The sequence below is a fragment of the Strigops habroptila genome, chromosome 12 (assembly GCF_004027225.2).
Source record: "Strigops habroptila isolate Jane chromosome 12, bStrHab1.2.pri, whole genome shotgun sequence".
In the NCBI taxonomy this organism is placed as follows: Eukaryota; Metazoa; Chordata; class Aves; order Psittaciformes; family Psittacidae; genus Strigops; species Strigops habroptila.
The window spans coordinates 2,957,954-2,977,294 of NC_044288.2; the positions used below are offsets into that span (position 1 = coordinate 2,957,954).

The 19,341-nt window shown below is 56.4% G+C and overlaps 1 protein-coding gene across 1 annotated transcript; it reads right to left on the reverse strand.

Moving 5' to 3' along the window:
• Positions 1-10,157: 10,157 nt before the first annotated feature.
• On the reverse strand, positions 10,158-17,737 carry SERINC2 (serine incorporator 2). Its single transcript, XM_030504787.1, has 10 exons — positions 17,632-17,737; positions 13,865-14,026; positions 12,873-13,060; positions 12,684-12,763; positions 12,408-12,545; positions 12,114-12,283; positions 11,932-12,022; positions 11,671-11,806; positions 11,327-11,533; positions 10,158-10,862 (listed from the first exon to the last, which is right to left on the reverse strand). The coding sequence occupies exons 1-10, from the start codon at positions 17,668-17,670 to the stop codon at positions 10,724-10,726; spliced, it is 1,350 nt and encodes a 449-aa protein (XP_030360647.1). The 5' UTR covers positions 17,671-17,737; the 3' UTR covers positions 10,158-10,723.
• Between the last annotated feature and the right edge of the window lie 1,604 nt (positions 17,738-19,341).

The window sequence follows — 19,341 nt, forward strand, 5'->3', positions numbered from 1 at the left end:
AGGATGGGTCTGCAAAGCCCAGGGAAGCAGAGCTGCCAACAGCATCGTCAGAAGTGTGTTCAGCATTCAACCATCTCTGGCAGCCAAGTCTTGCTGGCTGGGTCTGACGGCTTCGTTGGCTTTCCCTCTTAGTGTTGGTGGTTTTAAGAAGTCGAGCAGCTCTGCAGGAAGCTGATGTGCTGCTGGCTCCCAGCCTTCATCTGGGGGGTTTGGAAGCTCTGGGAATGGGCCCCTCAGGACAGATAATGGGGAAGTTTATTTGCAAGGGGGGAAAAGAAAAGGCTTTTGATTAAAGATATTCATTGGTGCTCAGCGAGCAGGATAAAGGCCTTCTCTTTGCTGGAAGTGGAGAACTCAAGGGCTTTATTTGTTGAGTGAGCAGTCATTTTCTGTGGAAATAGTGTTTTCTGATGGAAAGATAAGAAGTGATTTTAGGTCAGAAAAGTGTTTAGGTGGAAAATTCCTCCCTGGCTGGAAAGATTTCCCCAGTCTCCCTGGAGGATGTGGGGAGTCGGGAAGGGAAAAGGAGCAGCGAAGATTTTAACCCAGCTATAAAAGAGGCTCTCAGAATGCTCATAAACTAGAACAGCTCCTTCACCATCACCCCAGGGACTTCATGGAAACCTAGATAGCTTGCAGAGTGGCAGATTGCATGTGGGTAGATCAGTATGGGGAGAGAAAGATATATATGGAGATCGACAGGATAGAGAGACGTCAAACTTTTGGTTCATCTTCCAGCAAAATAGCTGTGCCCTTTCTTCCTTATCCCTTCCACAGGGAAAACTTGGCCCAGAGTCACTGAAATGAGGGTGCCTGTGGCAAAATCCTGTTTATAGGAAATCTGTGCTTTTCTCGGGTTGTTTTATGCCACATGGAAACCTGCTGTTCTAGGGCTACTAATAGGGAATGGGGAGGTCTAGCAAATGCAGGATTTCTCCCCATTTACATTGGCCATGGCTTTGGCCAAGCTTTGCAAACCTCCAAGGATGGAGATGCCTCCACCAGGGCAGCAGCACCCTCAGTGAAGGACCTCCTGTACGTCCCAAGTCACAGCTTGGTACTATCCACCAGTACCAAGAAGAGTTTGGGTCCATCATCCATCATTTCTATCTGTCCTTCAAAGAGCTGTAGGCTGCTGTTAGGTCCCATCTTGGCCTCCTCTTCACTCAACTAAATAAGCTCCAGAGCCTCCCCTCTGCAGTTGGAGTGGGGAGCTGCCAAGACCTCAGCAGGCTCCCAGATATCTGCTGTCACTCTCTTTCCCTGGGGGGGAACTCTCTTTCTCCAGAGGGTCTCCATGACCTCTTCTTCCAAGGAACACACCACAGGCTTGCACAGACTCTGTTTGCCACCTCCTGCCCCTGGGGACACAGACATTGCTCACACCTCCACATGTTCCCAATGCAAGTGGTGTGTTCCCTCAGTTTGCAAGCACCGATTTCTTTGGCTTTGTTGTTAACTCATCCCAAGTGACAGCCAAGCAAACAGGGTCTGGGCCATGCAGAGCATCTCCTGCCTATCCATATGGGACATCAGGAGATCTCCAGGCTGCTCTTTCCCTGCTCCCAGCCAGGTGTCCATGATAAATCCTGCTCTCCGAAGCCTGCTGGCCACCGGGCTTGCACCTAATATGTTGCTGTCATTTCAGTTCATGTTCCAGGCAGTTTTCAAAGACACTTCAGTCATTTTCTTGGCTCTGCTGAACGTGCATGGCTGCATGTCCTCTGTGCTTGACATGAGCTTCAGAACAGCGCAGGCAAGGTGCAGATGGATCTGGGGGCATGAGGGGAAGGATACTGGGTAGTTATTCAATTAGTGCATGTCCTACAGCCCCATCAGCTCTGGTAGGACACTGTATTTGCCCCACCAGCCTCCTGGATAACATCAATGTCTGTAGTTTGGGTTCCTGCGGATGGGCTTGCCTCAGTTTCCCAAAGCAAAGCAGAATGGATGTAGTTGAGCTCCACGTGAGCAAATGCACCCATAGACACATGTTCACAAAGCCAAGGCCTGGGTTAGTCCTACAACAGCACATCATGCCTGGCCACTCAGCACTCATTTCCTGGTATAGCTTGGTGCAGTGTCCCCAGCACCGAGTGTGGGAGGCAGGATGCATCCTCGCTCCTCGGTGGGCTCACATAGAATTATAGAATGGTTTGGGTTGGAAGGGACCATAAAGATCATCCAGTTCCAACCCACATCAGCAGCTGGTGCTAGGAAGAGAGGCAGGGGCTGTGTGGAGAGGGACAGGAAGTCTCCAGCTCACTGCAGCAGTCATGAATGTCCGTGCTACTCATGGCTGGGGGAAGAAATAGGTCAGCAAGAGAAGTCTGAGGTCAGAGCATCCTTGCAGGATCGGCAGGTCACCCGTCTTCTTCTTTTCTTTCTTCAATGTTTTTCTCCATCTCTGCCTAGAGCCTGGATTAGTTGTGGATCCAGTGCCTGTGACTCCAGGGATTTCAGGAAAGCTACAGTGTGTTTTAATCTCTTCCTGATTCAGGCTTCATTCAGGACTGTGGCTCTCTCCTATGATGCAGGAGGGGGTCCTAAAACTGTGTGTGAGCTATGACACCAAAATCCTCCTTCCCTGCCTGACTTCCTCCTCCTCCTCCTCAGGTCCAGAGAGGAGAGAAAGGCCAGGCACAACCCCTGGGCATGCGTCAGCTGGGTCAAACAAGGGAGCATGCAGCATAGAATGGGAAGATGAATGAAAAACCAGGTTCTTTCCATCAAAGCATTGTGCACAAGGGTCTCCCATAGGCGTGATTCCCAGCGTCTGGCTCCTGCAGCCTGGACATAGTGATGCCTTATTGCTCTCTCCAACTGCCTGACAGGAGGATGGAGCCAGGAGGGGGCTGGTCTCTGCTCCCAAGGAACAAGGGATGGGACAAGAGGAAACGGCCTCAAGCTGCACCAGGGCAGGTTTAGGTGGAGATGAGGAACAATTCCTTCCCCAGAGGGTGCTCAGGCATTGGAACAGGCTGCCCAGGGCAGGGCTGGAGTCACTGGCCCTGCAAGTGTTCGCACACCGTGTAGCCGAGGCCCTCAGTGCCATGGGTTAGTGGTGGCCTTGGCAGTGCTGGGAACGGTTGGACTTGATGAGCTTAAAGGTCTTTTCCAACCTCATTGATTCCGTGAGTCGATGACTCTCTGCCGAGCCCTGCATCCCACAAGCAGTGCAGGAACCTTTCTGACTTATAAGGCCAGCTCTCCAAACTGCTGCTGACTGCCTAAAAAGGATGGTGACATTTAGTGGAGAAGAGGCCACCAAAGCGCATGGGACAGGAGGCACCAGCGGAGTCCCAAGGGACCATCCGAGGCTCTCCGGGTCTCCGGGTACAGCATCCCGAGGAGTTAGCAGGAAAACGGCCCTTTGAAGGTGGGAGATGAAGGAAATGAAACGTTTTGACCCCCCTTTGTCTAGTCCTGTTCCAAAAATCCCTTAACAAATTCATACACCTGGCAGATGAGAACATGGCTTTTATTGTCCTGGTGTAACGGGACTGTGACAGCTCTGCCTACGTGGGGATGCAAGGGAGGCAAATCTGCAGGGCTGAGTCACAGCCATCATTAGATTAAACAGCACGTAGAGAAGAAAGGATGGCCAAACTTGCTGTTGTCCATGGGCACCCCAATTTGTGGCTATAAACCAGGCCTTATTTTCCAGCTCTACCATTTGATTTCATGAAAAACACCTTTTTTCTTCCTACAGATGTTGCCTCTTTCACTGTGCCTTCCTCAACCGAGCACTCCTGGGTGGAGGTAAAGGATAATTATTGGCTGCTTTATTTCTTCTAAGCACTGCTCAATCACAGAAGTCACACAATCGATGACGAACATGTTCTTAAGCATGGAAGGGGGTTTTATTTAAAGCAAAACTATGATTCACCCTCAAATTTTACATTCAAAGTGCTTTAGAACTTGCAAATCTGTGGGGAACAAAGACCTTGCAGCCACATTGCCTAGGAAGACAAGAGCAGATACTGGAATGATTTCAGTTGTGACCTCAGTCAGACCTGTAAGAAAGCCTGGCAGGTTCAACTGCACCCCAGCTTTCATAGAGACACCCACCATGAGGTGTGTGCTCACATTAGAGAGGGCTGCTGGGTTCACCCATCCTACAGGACCCAGCCTGCTGCTTCTTGACAGCCCTTGAACACAGAAAACCCCTTTCTTATTCTAAGAAGGGGCAATGTCTCTATTGCCTCAGCTCCTTTAACAACACTTGGCTTTTACAAAGCTTTCCTAAGTGGTGTCTTTATGTTTTTTTACACTGTCAGGTTTTTGAAGCCCTTGATGAGCCCAGCTATGGACTATGTGAATCCTTAAGGATTCCTTCCCATGTCCCTCCCAGCCCCTCCTGCTTCTCATTTTCCACTCAGCTTCCTTTGCTCTGGGATGTGCCGGATGGGGGTATCATAGAACCATGGAATGGTTTGTGTTGGAAGGGACCTTAAAGTTCATCCAGTTCCAACGCCCTGCCACGGGCAGGGACACCTTCCACTAGAGCAGGTTGCTCCAAGCCCCTGTGTCCAACCTGGCCTTGAACACTGCCAGGGATGGGGCAGCCACAGCTTCTCTGGGAAAAGTCTGTGCCAGCGCCTCAGCACCCTCACGGGGAAGAGCTTCTGCCTCAGAGCTCATCTCAATCTCCCCTCTGGCAGGTTAAAGCCATTCCCCTTGGCCTGTCCCTACAGGCCCTTGCCCAAAGCCCCTCTCCAGGTTTCCTGGAGCCCCTTTAGGCACTGGAGCTGCTCTAAGGTCTCCCCTTCAGGAGCCTTCTCTTCTCCAGGCTGCCCCAGCCCAGCTCTCTCAGCCTGGCTCCAGAGCAGAGCTGCTCCAGCCCTCGCAGCAGCTCCGGGGCCTCCTCTGGCCTCGCTCCAGCAGCTCCACGTCCCTCTTGTGCTGTTGCCCCAGAGCTGGATCAGGACCGCAGGGGGGGTCTCCCCAGAGCACAGCAGAGGGGCAGGATCCCCTCCCTGACCTGCTGCTCCCGCTCTGGGGGTGCAGCCCAGCACACGGGAGGGTTCTGGGTTCACCGATGGGTCATATTCTTGTATTGAAATTCACTGGTCGAATTAGCACAAAAGGGAAGAAAATGTTCACTTTATTGCATCAAACCCCTCGTTGTCCCTCTCCCCGGGATTGCCCCTCCTGGGCTGTGCTGTCATATTGCTGCTGTGGATCACCCAGCCAGAGGGAGGGGATGCTGTGGGACGTGGGGAGCTGCACATCTCTGCTGCAAGGGCAGAAGGGAATGAGTCAGAGAGGAAATAGGGGGAGGGAGGCAGCTGATGAAAAGTCCTTGTTGTTAGAGGGAGATGGGGGGAAAAAAGAGGACAAAGAAGAAAAGGAAACACCAAACCAGAGCTGCCCCGGTGCTCCTGAGGAGCCCCCATGAAGGAGGGTGACGTGAGGGCAGCCTGTGCTTCCCACACTGCTGCCTCCATCACCAGCACCCGCGCCAGCTCTGAGGGTCCCCAGCGCCTCCGGCCATCTGCAGCATCCCTACGTGACGGGTGGGAGGATGCTCTTGGGATGGGGTTCCTCCGGGACTGGGAATAAGCTGAGTCCTTGTGATGCTGGGACGTGACGTGTCCCTCGCTGGCGTCTGGGGAGGAGGGAAGCCAAAGAGTGGAAATGGGACCCTACCGAAAGAGCCAAAGCTGCAAGTATCTGTCAAAGCAACTCTTTCCACTCCTCACTCTTCCCCCTGGGATATTCCGAGCAGAGAGCTCAGTGCTCTGCTTCCCTGACCCAAATGATGCTGCATTTGAGGGGATGCTTGTGGGTTTATGGCCCCGATCTGAGCACAGATAACACGGATGATGCCAGGAATAAAGCACAACAGCGGTGCTGCGTGGCTTGGAGAAATGCCCTCCTGAGACCATTCTGTCAGGGCCACCCCATGGAGTGTCACATGGAGCTGGGTAGCTCCAGAACAGGCAGTGGGACTGCAGGGTTTAGCTGGGAGAGGGGAGTTCTGCTGGAGATGGAAAAGGAGACACCCTATAACCTCTTGAAGTGCATGTGTATACAGGCTCCTACTATCAAAGAGAGATGAAGGGTGGGATTTACTTCATGGGCGACTGAGCAATGTGGGATGATGCTCTGGCTGTTGCCTGGAGGAGCTCTGGGGTGCCCTGTGTGTACCCCATTCCCCCAACCAGCTGCACAGGGGAGGACTGCAGAGTCCAAGCAAACTCATCTCCCCCTTTGCAGTCTCTGGGTGGCCTGAACTAGGATTTGGTGGTGTTTAGAGCTGGTTCTATGTCCCTAAGCCCAGTGTTAGGTCTAGTTTGAGATCTGGAAAACCTCACAGGAGATCACCCACCACCTGCCCCAGCACCAGCAAGAGCTTGCTGGGACTCATTTGCAGGTAAGGCTTCAGCAACCTCTACACCAGGGAAAGGTCGCTGTCTTGTTCCCTTTCTTGTACCAGTAGATGTGGCTCTTCGGCAGCAGGAGGACATGGCAGGGGGTTGGAACTGGATGATCTTAAGGTCCTTTCCAACCCAAACCATTCTATGGTTCTATGTACACCTCTGCAAAGGACTCAGACCCCTGTTAGCTGCTGAGCCTTGTACAGGGTGAGCTGTACAGGGTGTGGGAAATGACCATCTGAACAGCACCTCTGATGGGAACCCCAACCAATGCAGTTGGTGGCACTGGTGGTGGCCTCTGACAACCCCCTCCTGTCCCCGACTGGACAGTGGGGGACATCTCCTTGGTGGGAGCAACCTGGATGGTCAGTGATTGCAGAACAAAACCCTCCTGAGACAGCTCTTCAGCGCCAGCTCGAGCCCATGGCCATCATCCCATCCTGCCAGCCCCAGGGCTGGTGCTGGGCTCCTGTAGAGTCAGGGCAGGGATCATAGAATCCCAGCCATGTTTGAGTTGGAAGGGACCTTAAAGCTCATCCAGTTCCAACCCCTGCCACGGGCAGGGACACCTTCCACTAGAGCAGGTTGCTCCAAGCCCCTGTGTCCAACCTGGCCTCTAACACTGCCAGGGATGGATCCATGCAGGAGCTCATCGGTTTCCCATCTGGGTAAGCATCTCCCTGCCCAGGGGACTTTGTGCGTGGTGAAGAAGCAACTCTGTGCCTCTCTGAGAACACGTGAGCCAGGCTGGGGGGATGGAGAAGGTCACTGGAAGGGTGACAGCAGGGTGAGGACCAGCAGTGGGACATCATGTCCCAGCGAGGAGCATTGGGGCATCCCTGCTGCACCCTGGAGAGCCGCTCACATCCCTGGGGCCGCGCTCACCCGCCTGTGACCGAGCTGCAAACAACAAGACAACACTTATTTATCTCCTTTTCTTTTTAAAGACCAGATTTGGGCTTTTTTTACCCCAGAACAAGACCTGCAAAGCTGCAGCAACCCATATGTGCTACAGCAGCACGTGTCAGAATGGGGTTAGCCGGGGCGAGGCTGCTCCGCTGCCTTCGGGAGCTGCTGGGATACAGCCTGTTCCCACTCCCATCAGTGGTATTTATAGATGCAGATGTTTCTCTAGCAGCAGGGTTCAAGCTCGATGGGTTTATTTCTTTCCTTCTGACTCCCTGTCTTCCTTCACATCCCCTTTGCTCTTCAAAGCACTGCTGAGGGCAGGGGAAGCAGCTCCAGACACCAGCAGGGAGGTAGCAGAGTCACTGCCCGCGCTGGGGTTCAGGTGGGTTGAGGTGCCCCCGTGGCCCCCCACAAGGCCAAGGGCACAAACTGCTGCCCTGGCCCACAGGAGACACAGCAGCCCCATTGCACCCAGTGCAAACCACTGGGAGGGATTACTCGAGGGCAGGAGGGGGCTGAGCATGGGCACAGGTCCCTGGAGCATCCCCATTGTCTCAGCCAGCAGCAAACCTCAGCCCAGGGGATGCTTGGTCCATGCATCTGCAGAACAAAATGGAGATACTGGAGGCTAAGTGATGTTGGGCTGGTTGCTCCCCACTGTACTGTGGGTTTGATCCCCTCAGAGGGGTCCCTCTCACCCTTGCCCATGGCCACAGGGCTCAAACACGCACAGAAGAGTCCTCACAGATGATGCTTGCCCACAAGCCCAGCCAAGCAGCCCTGATTTCACAGCCCCACTTGGCTTATTCCTCTTCCTGCTTTAACCCCAGCATCCTCCTACCCCAGGGGAGCCTGGTTGAACATCTGGGAAAGAGAAAAGACCCACTGAAATAAATGCATGCCCAAAGGGGCCAGCACCGGGTGATGCTGCCGCTGCCTCCCAGCATTATCTTTGGAGGCTGGGCACTGGTTTTGCTCCACAATTAATTAGAGCTGCTCTGTGGTGTGCCTGGGAGGCATTGATGGCTCCAGATGCGGCTCATGGAGCTCGGCGTGGCACTGGGAACACGCTGCAGGTCCAATGTGGATTTCCCCGGGTGCCTCATTGCAATGAATTATGTAAATGCTTTCCCCTCCTCTTCTGAGCAACAGCCAGTGCTGCTGCCCTGTGTGTGCACCACAGAGTCAGAGTCACAGCCTGGGTTGGGTTGAAGGGACCTTAAATCTCCTCCAGTTCCAAGCCCCTACCACGGGCAGAGACACCTTCCACTAGAGCAGGTTGCTCCAAGCCCCTGTGTCCAACCTGGCCTTGAACACTGCCAGGGATGGGGCAGCCACAGCTTCTCTGGGCACCCTGTGCCAGCGCCTCAGCACCCTCACAGGGAAGAGCTTCTGCCTCAGAGCTCATCTCAATCTCCCCTCTGGCAGGTTAAAGCCGTTCCCCTTGTCCTATCCCTCTCTTCACGTTTGGGACTCTGGGTGCCCCCATCACCCTGGGCCTGGGTCCTCCGGGGGGTTCCTAAACCACTTCATGACCCACCCGAGCAGCTCCAGGAGGGCACCATCCCCACCCTTGGCTTTAAATTCAGTTTAATTTGGCATCACAGAGCTCACAGTTCCCTGTTGTAGAGCAAAACTGCTGCCTGGCTTTGCCTGGGCTCCCCAATGTTCCCACATTATGCTTATTTCCCCCCATATCCATCATTCTGAGGTGCCCCCTCCCCAGGGAGAGCAAATTAGAGCAATTAAAGCCATATTAGAGCTAACTAAAGCCAACACACGAGGGACGTGGATCTGTCGGAGCGAGTGCAGGGGAGGTCACAGAGATGCTGCGAGGGCTGGAGCAGCTCTGCTCTGCAGCCAGGCTGAGAGAGCTGGGCTGGGGCAGCCTGGAGAAGAGAAGGCTCCTGAAGGGGAGACCTTAGAGCAGCTCCAGTGCCTAAAGGGGCTCCAGGAAACCTGGAGAGGGGCTTTGGGCAAGGAGTGCAGGGTGCTGGCTGCAGGTTGAACGATGCAGAGCACAGGATGCAGGGTGCCAGACTCAGGGTGCACTACACAGGGAGCAGGATGCAGGGTGCAGAGAGCAGAGTACGGCTTAGAGATACAATATGCGTGGTCCAGGGTGCAGGGTGCTGGGTGCATGATGGTGGGTGCATGATGCTGGTGGAGGGTGCATGATGCTGGTTACATGATGCTGGGTGCAGGGTGCATGATGGTGGGTGCATGATGCTGGTGCAGGTTGCATGATGCTGGGTGCAGGGTGCATGATGCAAGGTTCATGTTGGGTGCAGGGTGCTGGGTGCTGGGTGTGCTTCAGCGTGTACCGCCAGCGCCCCCTCGTGGCTCAGCGCTGTCCTCTCTCTGTCCCCGCCTGCTCCTGGGGTGCGCAATGGGCCCCTCTCGCCCCACGGCTGCTGCAGGGCAGGGACCCCCCAGCACAGTGTGCACCCACCCAGGGACCCCCCGGCAGGGTGCACCCTGCGTGGGACACAGCCCAGCATGTGAGATGTGAACTCCAGCACAGCGTGTGCCCACCACGGTGCTACCCCCAGCCCCATGTGCCCCTGGGCACAGTGTGCACCCCTATGCTGTGCGCACACCATGTGTGTACCCCTATCTGTGTGCACCCCATGCTGTGCTCTCCACTTGGCTTACCACGACCACCACCCACTCTGTGACTCTTGGGGTGCCCGAGGCTGGCAGCAGGGTCCAGGGCTCCAGGCTGCTGTGACAGTTTATTCCCCCCCTGCCTGCACCCCCAGGGGAGCAGCGGTGCTCTCACCCTGGCATCAGGGCTGTTTAATCCATCCTTCTTCCTCCACCTCTCAGCACACATCAGGAAAGACTCCACAAGGACACATCTGATGGGTTTATTCCAAACGAGACTTTATTACCAAGGAAACCCAACCTGTGCTCCAGTGAGGAGCAGGGACTGTCCTCCCATGGATGGGTGGGCAGGAGAGCCCTGGAGGAGCTGAGGCCATCACCACGGCTGGGGGATGCAGTGGGACATCTGCCTCCAGCCACAAATCCCTGAGGTCCGTTCTCATCCAGGCTCTTTGGGGAGGGAAACCAGCCAGGTCCTGGGTCCTGGCACAACGGCAGGTCCTCAGACCCCCTCCAAAAGGCACCACGGTTCTGGAGCTCCAAGTGAGCTGGTGACACCAAACCCTCCCAAGGCAAGGCGGGGTGTCCGCTAGAAGAGGAGGGGATGGAGGCACCCCTAAAGGCACTAGACAAGCATGATAAGAGATGAGAAGAGCTTCAAAAACATCCTCAAGTCTTCCCCAGCCCTTGCTGATTTTCAGTGCTTGGCACTTCATCCCTTTCAAATGAAAGCAGAAGACCTTCAAGAAGGCACAACCCAGCATTGCTGGGGCTGCCCCAGCCTCGAGGGACAAGGACACAATGGCTCCAACCCCAGGGCCACCTCAGCTGAAGTCCCGGTCCGGCAGCACCAGCGGAGCCACCAAGGTCCAGAGGTAGAGCAGGAGCCCGGCCCAGCTGGAGCAGATCTTCACCCACACGGCGGTCCAGGGGCTCGACAGCACCTGCAAGCTCTCATCCGGCCTGGAATCCCAAAGAGCAGCAGCACCCATCACCGTGCTGCAGTGGGTGGCATCTCCCTGCGCATCCCAAGCACAGTGGCAGCCGCCACGCTGGGGAGGGATGGATGCTGCGAGCACCAAGCCATGGGTGCAACACAAAGAACACGGAGGAGAGAGGGGAGAACCCCCATGTGCAGGCACGCAGCTCCCCACAGCTTGTCCAAGTGACCCCACTAGTGCAGCCACAGCACCCCCAGGGCTGGATCCTGGCTCGCCCCACATCCCAAGGGATCCCAGGCTGCAGCAGGGAGCTGGTGAGCCCGGGCACAACCTGCCATAGGCAGCACTAAGCATAATCAACACTGGTAATGGTGCACATGAAGTGGGTTCTCACTTAGGTGCACCTCAGCAACCAGCTCTGCCCAGTGTAGGAGCAGGGAGGACACCAGGAGAAGGGGCTGCAGGGGAAGGGGTTGCTCTGCCCACCTGTACCAGTTGGTGAGGGTCATCATGATGTAGAGGGCAGCGAGGAGGAGGCAGAGGTGGAAGAAGGTGTAGTTGTAGGACACCCCATCCTGCTCGTTGTCATAGGCACGGTGCTCCCCGCGCTCCGCGGCCTCGCTGTCCACCCCGGCCCCGCTCTCCTCCGTCAGCATCAGCTTGTTCACCTCGGGGTGGTCGGAGGAGCGGATGCTGCAGCGACAGGAGGCTCAGGGATGCTGAGTTTTGACCCCCCCCCCTCCAGCATCACCTATTCCCTAAGAGCCTCCCTCTGCTCCAGGCAGGCAGAGGGATGATGCAGTCCCCAGGGCCACCAGCCAAGTCCTCACCTGATGAAGAGGGTGCAGAGGATGAAGATTACGAGCCCCACGATGCTCGGGGCGTCCCACCAGGTTGTCAGTGGCTGTGTGGCTGTTGCTGAGCTGGTGCTGTTCCTCACCAGCAGTGTGGGGTTACAGGCCTGGACTGGGGGGGACATACAGGGGGTTCAGCACCTTTCCCCAGCACACAGAGACCCAGGAGGGCAAAGCAGCCACCCCAGTGGGTGCCTCATGTATCCCCCTCCCAAACCAAGGCCGCATCCTGCTTACTTGGTACATTGGCCAAGGCAGCCCAGGTGATGTAGATGGTGTAGAGGGTGATGAGGGACGCCTGCAGCAACCCCGAGTGTGGCTGAGCCTCCTGCAAACACAACCGTGGGTGCTCAGAGCTGGTCCTGTACCCCACAGTGACATGGCCACCAGCCTCCAAGGTGCCCTCCCCATCACCTAACCTGGATCTTGGGCAGTATGGACACAGCAGAGACGATGAGGCAGAGGATGAGGTTGATGCTGATGAGGACCTTGCCCTCCTTGCAGCCCTCGGGCTTGGTGTAGTAGACGTAGAGCAGCACTATGGCCGCGATGGAGATGGCGTAGAAGATGAAAGTGATGGTGCAGAGGGCTGAGGGAGGAACCAAACAGGAAAGGGGCTGGAGCAGAGTCCCCCATATCCACCAGCTCAACGTCACCAGCTCCAGAAGGAGCTTCCCCATCCCTAAACCCTGCATGGTGCCATTGGGACTGACCTGCATACCAGCCCTTGGCGTTGCTCTCGTTTGCGTTGCGCAGCCACAGCTGGCTCCAGGAGTGGGCAAAGTCGATGAGGAGGAGGAGCTGGATAAGGATGAAGAGGAAGGAGCCGACCACGCCGAAGTAAAACCAGACTTGAGAGAGGAGAAAAACCAGTCAAGAGCAGGGAAAGGGGGACTGTGGCACAGGGGCACACAGCAGTGGGGATGCTGAGTCCAGCCCTGGCTGAGGGATAACCCGGAGATGCCAGGAGAGCAGGGGCAGCTCCTCACCTGAGGTGAAGGCACCATCAGGGATGTAGAAGGCCCCCACCGTGATCCCCACCAGCACCAGGAACTTGAAGAACCAGAAGCTGTGGGAGGAGAGAGGTGGCACAGTTGGGAGCAGGAACCCAGCTCCCAGGGAAGGGGGGGTCTGGTCCATCCCCACACCAGCATCCCTCCTCCGGGATGAGGGCTCACCCATTCTGCACAGCGGCCCGCGGGTCCTTGCTGCTGCGCACACACACCATGAGGATGGCAAAGAGGAAGAAGAAGGCGGCCATGGCGAAGCCCATGCGGTACACAGCCTTGAGGCCCAGGAAGCTGCTGCAGTCAACGCGGGTCTGGACCCCCAACACTGACCCGCTGCCTTCACAGAAGCCGGGGAGCTGCAATGGTGATGGGAGGGTGAGCATCATGCCAGCATCCTGCACCCACCACAAACCCTGGTGCCATCAGTGATGCCCGTGACTGCTCCGATGCCACCCATAAAGCACGTGGTTGGCTTGCTTAAGGACAGCCATGGAGTGACACAGCTAAAGCCAACAGTCATTGCAGGAAAGCTGGGATAAAACCAGCATTTCCCATATAGTCTTGTCCAGCCTTCACTTAGCTCAGCTGGAGACATCAAACCCTGTGTCTGATGTCCCAGAATGGCTTTAACCTGCCAGAGGGGAGAATGAGATGAGCTCTGAGGCAGAAGCTCTTCCCTGGGAGGGTGCTGAGGCGCTGGCACAGGGTGCCCAGAGAAGCTGTGGCTGCCCCATCCCTGGCAGTGTTCAAGGCCAGGTTGGACACAGGGGCTTGGAGCAACCTGCTCTAGTGGAAGGTGTCCCTGCCCGTGGCAGGGGGTTGGAACTGAAGGAGCTTTAAGGTCCCTTCAACCCAAACCATTCCACGATTCTATGACTTGCAAGTCACTTGGCCAGTTGAACCCAAAAAATGGGATGTAGGAAACTTTCCTGGGAAAGATCCGGGAAAACATGCTAATGCATGAAATTATCCCACTGCATCTTCCCCGTGTGGAAAATCAGGGTCAGTAACACCTCTCCCAGTGAGATGCTCAGAAAAAAGGGAACGGAAGCAATATCATGCCCCAAAAATTCACTTTCTGATTCAGCCCCATGTACCCACCATGAGCTAAACTTCTTCCCCGTGGTGCCCAAGCCCAGCAACCTCCAGGAGTTATTTACCTTGTGCAGCTCCTTCTCCACAGCAGGGATTATCATAATGATGGACACGAGGGTGCCGAGGAAGAGGAAGAAGGTGAAGACGAGGCGGGAGATGGTGGAGTTCTTGGTTGAGGGGCAGCAGCCGCAGAGCAGACATGGTGCAGAGCCACAGAGGCAGGACACCTGCAATGAGAGCATCCTGTGTCAGAGGGTTTGAGATCGGCCCCAAAACACGTGCCCAGGTTGAACCATATGGGGATCTGCCCAGGAATCCGCACCACTGCTTAGAGCTCCTCACCAGCATTGCAGCCTGCAGGACCTCATGGAAATGGCCCCAAATCCCACCAAAAGGTTGCTGCAAACCAGAAGAGCTGCAGGAACAAGTTCACTCCAATACCCAACCAACTTGGAAAATGGCACCAGGAGTCCTGGAGACACCCCTTGTCTTCTTTTCTGCTCCCCCATTTGGATATTCACCCTCCTATTTCATAGAATCACAGAATCCCAGACTGGTTTGTGTTGGAAGGGACCTTAAAGCTCCTCCAGCTCCAACCCCCTGCCACGGGGGTTGGAAGGGACACCTTCCACTAGAGCAGGTTGCTCCAAGCCCCTGTGTCCAACCTGGCCTTGAACACTGCCAGGGATGGGGCAGCCACAGCTTCTCTGGGCACCCTGTGCCAGCGCCTCAGCACCCTCACAGGGAAGAGCTTCTGCCCAAGAGCTCATCTCAATCTCCCCTCTGGCAGGTTAAAGCCATTCCCCTTGTCCTGTCCCTACAGGCCCTTGTCCAAAGCCCCTCTCCAGGTTTCCTGGAGCCCCTTTAGGCACTGGAGCTGCTCTAAGGTCCCACCTCTCCAGCCTGATCCAGGTCCCTCTGGATCCCATCTCTTCCGTCCAGCATGTCAACTCCACCGCACACCTTGGTATCACTGAGCCACCAAGCTGTGTGGTCAAGCTTTTTCATGGCCCCTGGTGCCTTCCTTGGATATCCATCCCCCCTCTAAGCTGCAAAGGAAGCTTCATCCTTTGCAAGGAAGTTTCATCCTATGCAAACATACTTCATCCAGCCTCTGCCTGGGCACCTCTTGATTTCAGCCTTTTTCTTTCAAAAGCAACGGGTTAAGAGCAAGGGAAGTCCTGCCCCATTAAGGCAGCACTGGCCATGCTCTCATCCACATCCATTAAAGACTTCCAAAGACACCCTAAGAGCAGGATGGCAAAAGCCAGCCAAGGGAGTGGCTGCAGGAGAGCCTGTGGTAATGAGGAAGCTTCAGGTTCCAGCCGCTGCAGATGAAAGACTGATCTCTCCAGTTTCACCATCAGCTTCCTCATGGAACCCAGCTCACTCCCAGCACTACTCACACCTAAGGGCTGCTGTGCTCCCTCTGCCTGCAGGCTGGGAGAGCGTGGATGGAGATGGACAAGCACTGTCCAGCCAGTCAGGGAAACACAACAGCATGAACCCAACTACAGCACCCCAACAACAACAACCCCAACACCACCAGGCCGACAACGCCAGCCCAGCTACACCAAATCAACAGCACCAGTCCAACTAAACCAGCCCAACTACACCAAATCAACAACCCCACCCCAACAACACACCTTCTGCAAGCTTTCACCCTGGCAAACCCAGGGCTGCAGAGCCTGAGTCAACCCAAAGCAATGCAGAGCAACCAGTTCTTATCCCCAGTTCAATCAATGACCAGCAGGTTAATGAGTACTGAGCCCACAGGGTCAGGCGTAGGCTTGGGAGGCTGGTGGCTCTCACGCCTGGCTTTATGTTGGCACAATGAGGCTGACAGTCCCCATGAGGTGCCCAAACCATGCTGGAGGGCTGCATGAGCCCCCAAGACTCCCATCGCCATGGGCAGCCTTCTGCTGGCAACACCAACTCCATCCCATAAGGAAAGCACCTTGAGATGACCGTTCCACTCATGGCAGTGGTAGGCAGAGTCTGGCAAATCATTGGAGGCAGAGAAAGGGAAATACTTCTTGGGTGCTGCAAAGTCTCACTCAGGGACAGCTTGTAGAGAAAGTGCTGCAGAGGTGGCTGGGCAATCTGGTGCTGCTTTCACCCAAATGATACAGGCTGACCAGGAGTTAGTTTAGATTCTCTTGTTAAAAACCATGCAGATTTGGGGGGAGTGGATGTTGGTTTTGGTTTGGTTATTTTCCTTCTTGTGGTTTTTCAGTTCAGAATTGAGCTAAAACATCCCATTAACCAGCCAGCTCCACTTGAAGGAACAGGAGAATTAAACCTACATAGCAAGTCCCTGCCCTATATAGCAACTCCCTGCCCTATATAGCAACTCCCTACCCTACATAGCAAGTCCCTGCCCATGGCAGGGGGTTGAAACTGGATGACCTTTAAGGTCCCCTCCAACCCAAACCACTCCGTGATTCTATGGCCTGAACCAGAATAGCTTTTTTGGGGACAAATATCCACAATTAGGCCAGAAACCTCCCCAGCCCTGCTCCAGGGGAAATCCCAGCTTTTCCAGTACCTGCCCATAAGGAAAACTATTGGCCATGTGTTACAGACAGGTCCTGCAGACCCTCCCCGCGTACCATCTGGAGTTTCAGAAGCTCCTGTTGGTCAAACCTCCACAGCTTTGAGGTCAAGTTGCACAACCAGCCCCGTTCCCAGGTTTCCAGGCTCCCGGGTTGGTTCCGCAGCCCTGGCCCCATGCCCGCAGGTGAGGCAACAACAGGAAAGGCAACACCAGCCATGGGGCTGCCTGTGTCACTGGGCACAGCGCCCCGAGTCATGCACCCTGCCCTGGGCCATGGCACCCACTGAGCCCCCCTGCCTCCCAGCTCCTTCTCTTACTGCATCCCCAGCAGTGAGAACCAGGCAGGACCCAGTCCCTCAGCATCACATGGGTGCAGCAGGACTGGCCTTTCCCCCTTAAGGAATTGGGGCCAGAACCCCCTGAATTCCCCCAGTGCAGCAGGGCATCACTCCTACAACTCCCCACATCCCCAAGTGCACTGGGCTCCATCACTCCAGGCACCTTCAGACTCACCGCTCCCCTCAACCACGACACTCATGAGCCCCAGAGTTATCTGGGGTGAACCCTTTGGGTCTCCCTTGGATTTTCCTGGGTGCAGTGGGATGCCTGCTCTGGGGATCCTCCCATGTACACAGGGGTGCATCCCCCTGGGTGTCCCTGTATCCCACATGTTCACAGGGCTCCATCCACTCGGGAGTCCCCTGCATCCCCCCTGGGTGTCCCCTGTATCCCCCGTGTTCACAGGTCCTCATCCCCTCGGGTATCCCTGTATCCCCCATGTACATAAGGTGCATTCCCACAATGCGTTCCCTGTATACCCCATGTACACAGGACTGCATCCCCCGGGTATTCCCTGTATCCCTCGTGTACACAGGGCTGCATCTTCATAGGGGTCCCTGCATCCCCCCGGACACAGATGGGTACATCCCCCTGGGTGTCCCCTTCATCCCCCGTGTACCCAGGGATGCATCCCCCCGCGTATCCCCTGCATCCCCCCGGGTGCAGCGCGGGGGCACCCTCCGGGCTCCCCTTGGACCCCCCTACGTCTCCTCCACCCCTTTGGCTGTACCGTGGCCCATTCCCGGGGGCACCCCCGGGCCTCCCCCTCAACCCGCAGCCGCAGCGACTCCCCGCCCCGCGCCGCGCCCGTCGCTGCGGCGCTCGGAGCCGGCGCAGCCCCGCTCCCTCTGCGTGTCCTCCCGGTGTCCTCCCGGTGTCCTCCCGGTCCCCCCCCGCCCGGTGCCGCCCCGCTGCCCCGGCCGGGCGGGCACTCACGCAGCCGAGCAGGGAGCAGACGCCGAGACAGGCCCCCATGTTGCGGCCGCGGACCCCGCTCCGGTCCCCGCTCCCGCCGCTGGCTCCGCCCGGGGCCCGTCGCTCCCGCCGCGCCTCCCCCGGGGCGGGTCCTGGCACCCACAAACACCCCCCCCAAGCGGCAGCCCCGGAGCCTCCTTCACCGGGCACCGCCGAGGGGATCCGCTGGCACAGTGAGAGCGGCTCCGGGATGCCCCGAGTGAGGGGATCATAGAATCATGGGATGGTTTGTGTTAAAGGGATCTTAAAGCTCATCCAGTTCCAACCCCCTGCCACGGGCAGGGACACCTTCCACTAGAGCAGGTTGCTCCAAGCCCCTGTGTCCAACCTGGCCTTGAACACTGCCAGGGATGGGGCAGCCACAGCTTCTCTGGGAAAAGTCTGTGCCAGCGCCTCAGCACCCTCACAGGGAAGAGCTTCTGCCTCAGAGCTCATCTCAATCTCCCCTCTGGCAGGTTAAAGCCATTCCCCTTGGCCTGTCCCTCCAGGCCCTTGTCCAAAGCCCTTCTCCAGGTTTCCTGGAGCCCCTTTCGGCACTGGAGCTGCTCTAAGGTCTCCCCTTGAGGAGCCTTCTCTTCTCCAGGCTGCCCCAGCCCAGCTCTCTCAGCCTGGCTCCAGAGCAGAGCTGCTCCAGCCCTCGCAGCTCCGGGGCCTCCTCTGAGCTCACTCCAACAGCTCCACGTCCCTCTTGTGTTGGGGACACCAGAACTGGATGCAGTATCCAATTGGGGTCTCCCCAGAGTGCAGCAGAGGGGCAGAATCCCCTCCCTGGACCTGCTGCTCACGCTCTGGGGGTGCAGCCCAGCACATGGTGGGGCTCTGGGCTCAAATGCACATTGCCCGCTCATGTCCAACCTTTCATCCACCAGGACCCCCAGGTCCTTTTCTGCAGAGCTGCTTTCCAGCCAGGCAGCCCCCAGCACATGCTGGTGCTGGGATTGCTCTTCCTGGGGGCAGAACTTTGCCTTTCTCCTTGTTGAACCTTGTGATGTTCTTGTCAGCCCATTCCTCCAGCCTGACCGTCCAGGTCCCTCTGGATGGCAGCACAACCCTCTGCTACATCAGCCACCCTTCCCAATTCAGTGTCATCTGCAGACTCGCTGAGCTGACACTGCCCCATCATCCAGATCATTAATTAAGATGTTAAACAGGATTGGACCCAGTATAGACCCTTGGGGTACCCCACCAGGGACTGGCCTCCAACTAGACTTGGTGCCACTGGTCACCCACCACCCCTGGACCTGGCCATGCAGCCAGTGTTCAACCCACCTCACCTCGATCCATCTGCATCTACAGCTTCTCTGTTAGGATTTTAGGGAAGACAGTGCCAAAGGCCTTCCTGAAGTCCAGGCAGGCAATACCCTCTGCTTTCCCCTGGTTACAAATCCAGCCCTTTCATTGAATAAGTCCATCAAGTCGGTCAAGCATGGCCTCCCCATGCTGACTTCTTAATGTGCCTGGAAATGATTTCCAGGATCAGCTGCTCCACCACCTTCCCGGGAGTCAAGGTAAAGCTGATAAGCCCATAGTTCCCTGGGTCCTTGCTTGCCCTTCTTGAAGATAGGAGTGATGTTTGCTTTCCTCCAGCCTTCAGGCTCTTCTCACAGTCACCATGATCATTCAAATGCTGTCAACGCTGGCCTCGCAGTGACATGTGCCACCTCCCTCAGC

Coding starts and splice junctions, on each gene's coding strand:
- SERINC2 (XM_030504787.1), bottom strand. CDS start 17,670: ATGGGGGCCTGTCTCGGCGTCTGCTCCCTGCTCGGCTGC. Junction 14,027..17,631: donor TCTGCTCCCTGCTCGGCTGC/GTGAGTGCCCGC, acceptor CTCTCATTGCAG/GTGTCCTGCCTCTGTGGCTC. Junction 12,546..12,683: donor TGATGGTGCCTTCACCTCAG/GTGAGGAGCTGC, acceptor TCCTCTCTCAAG/TCTGGTTTTACTTCGGCGTG.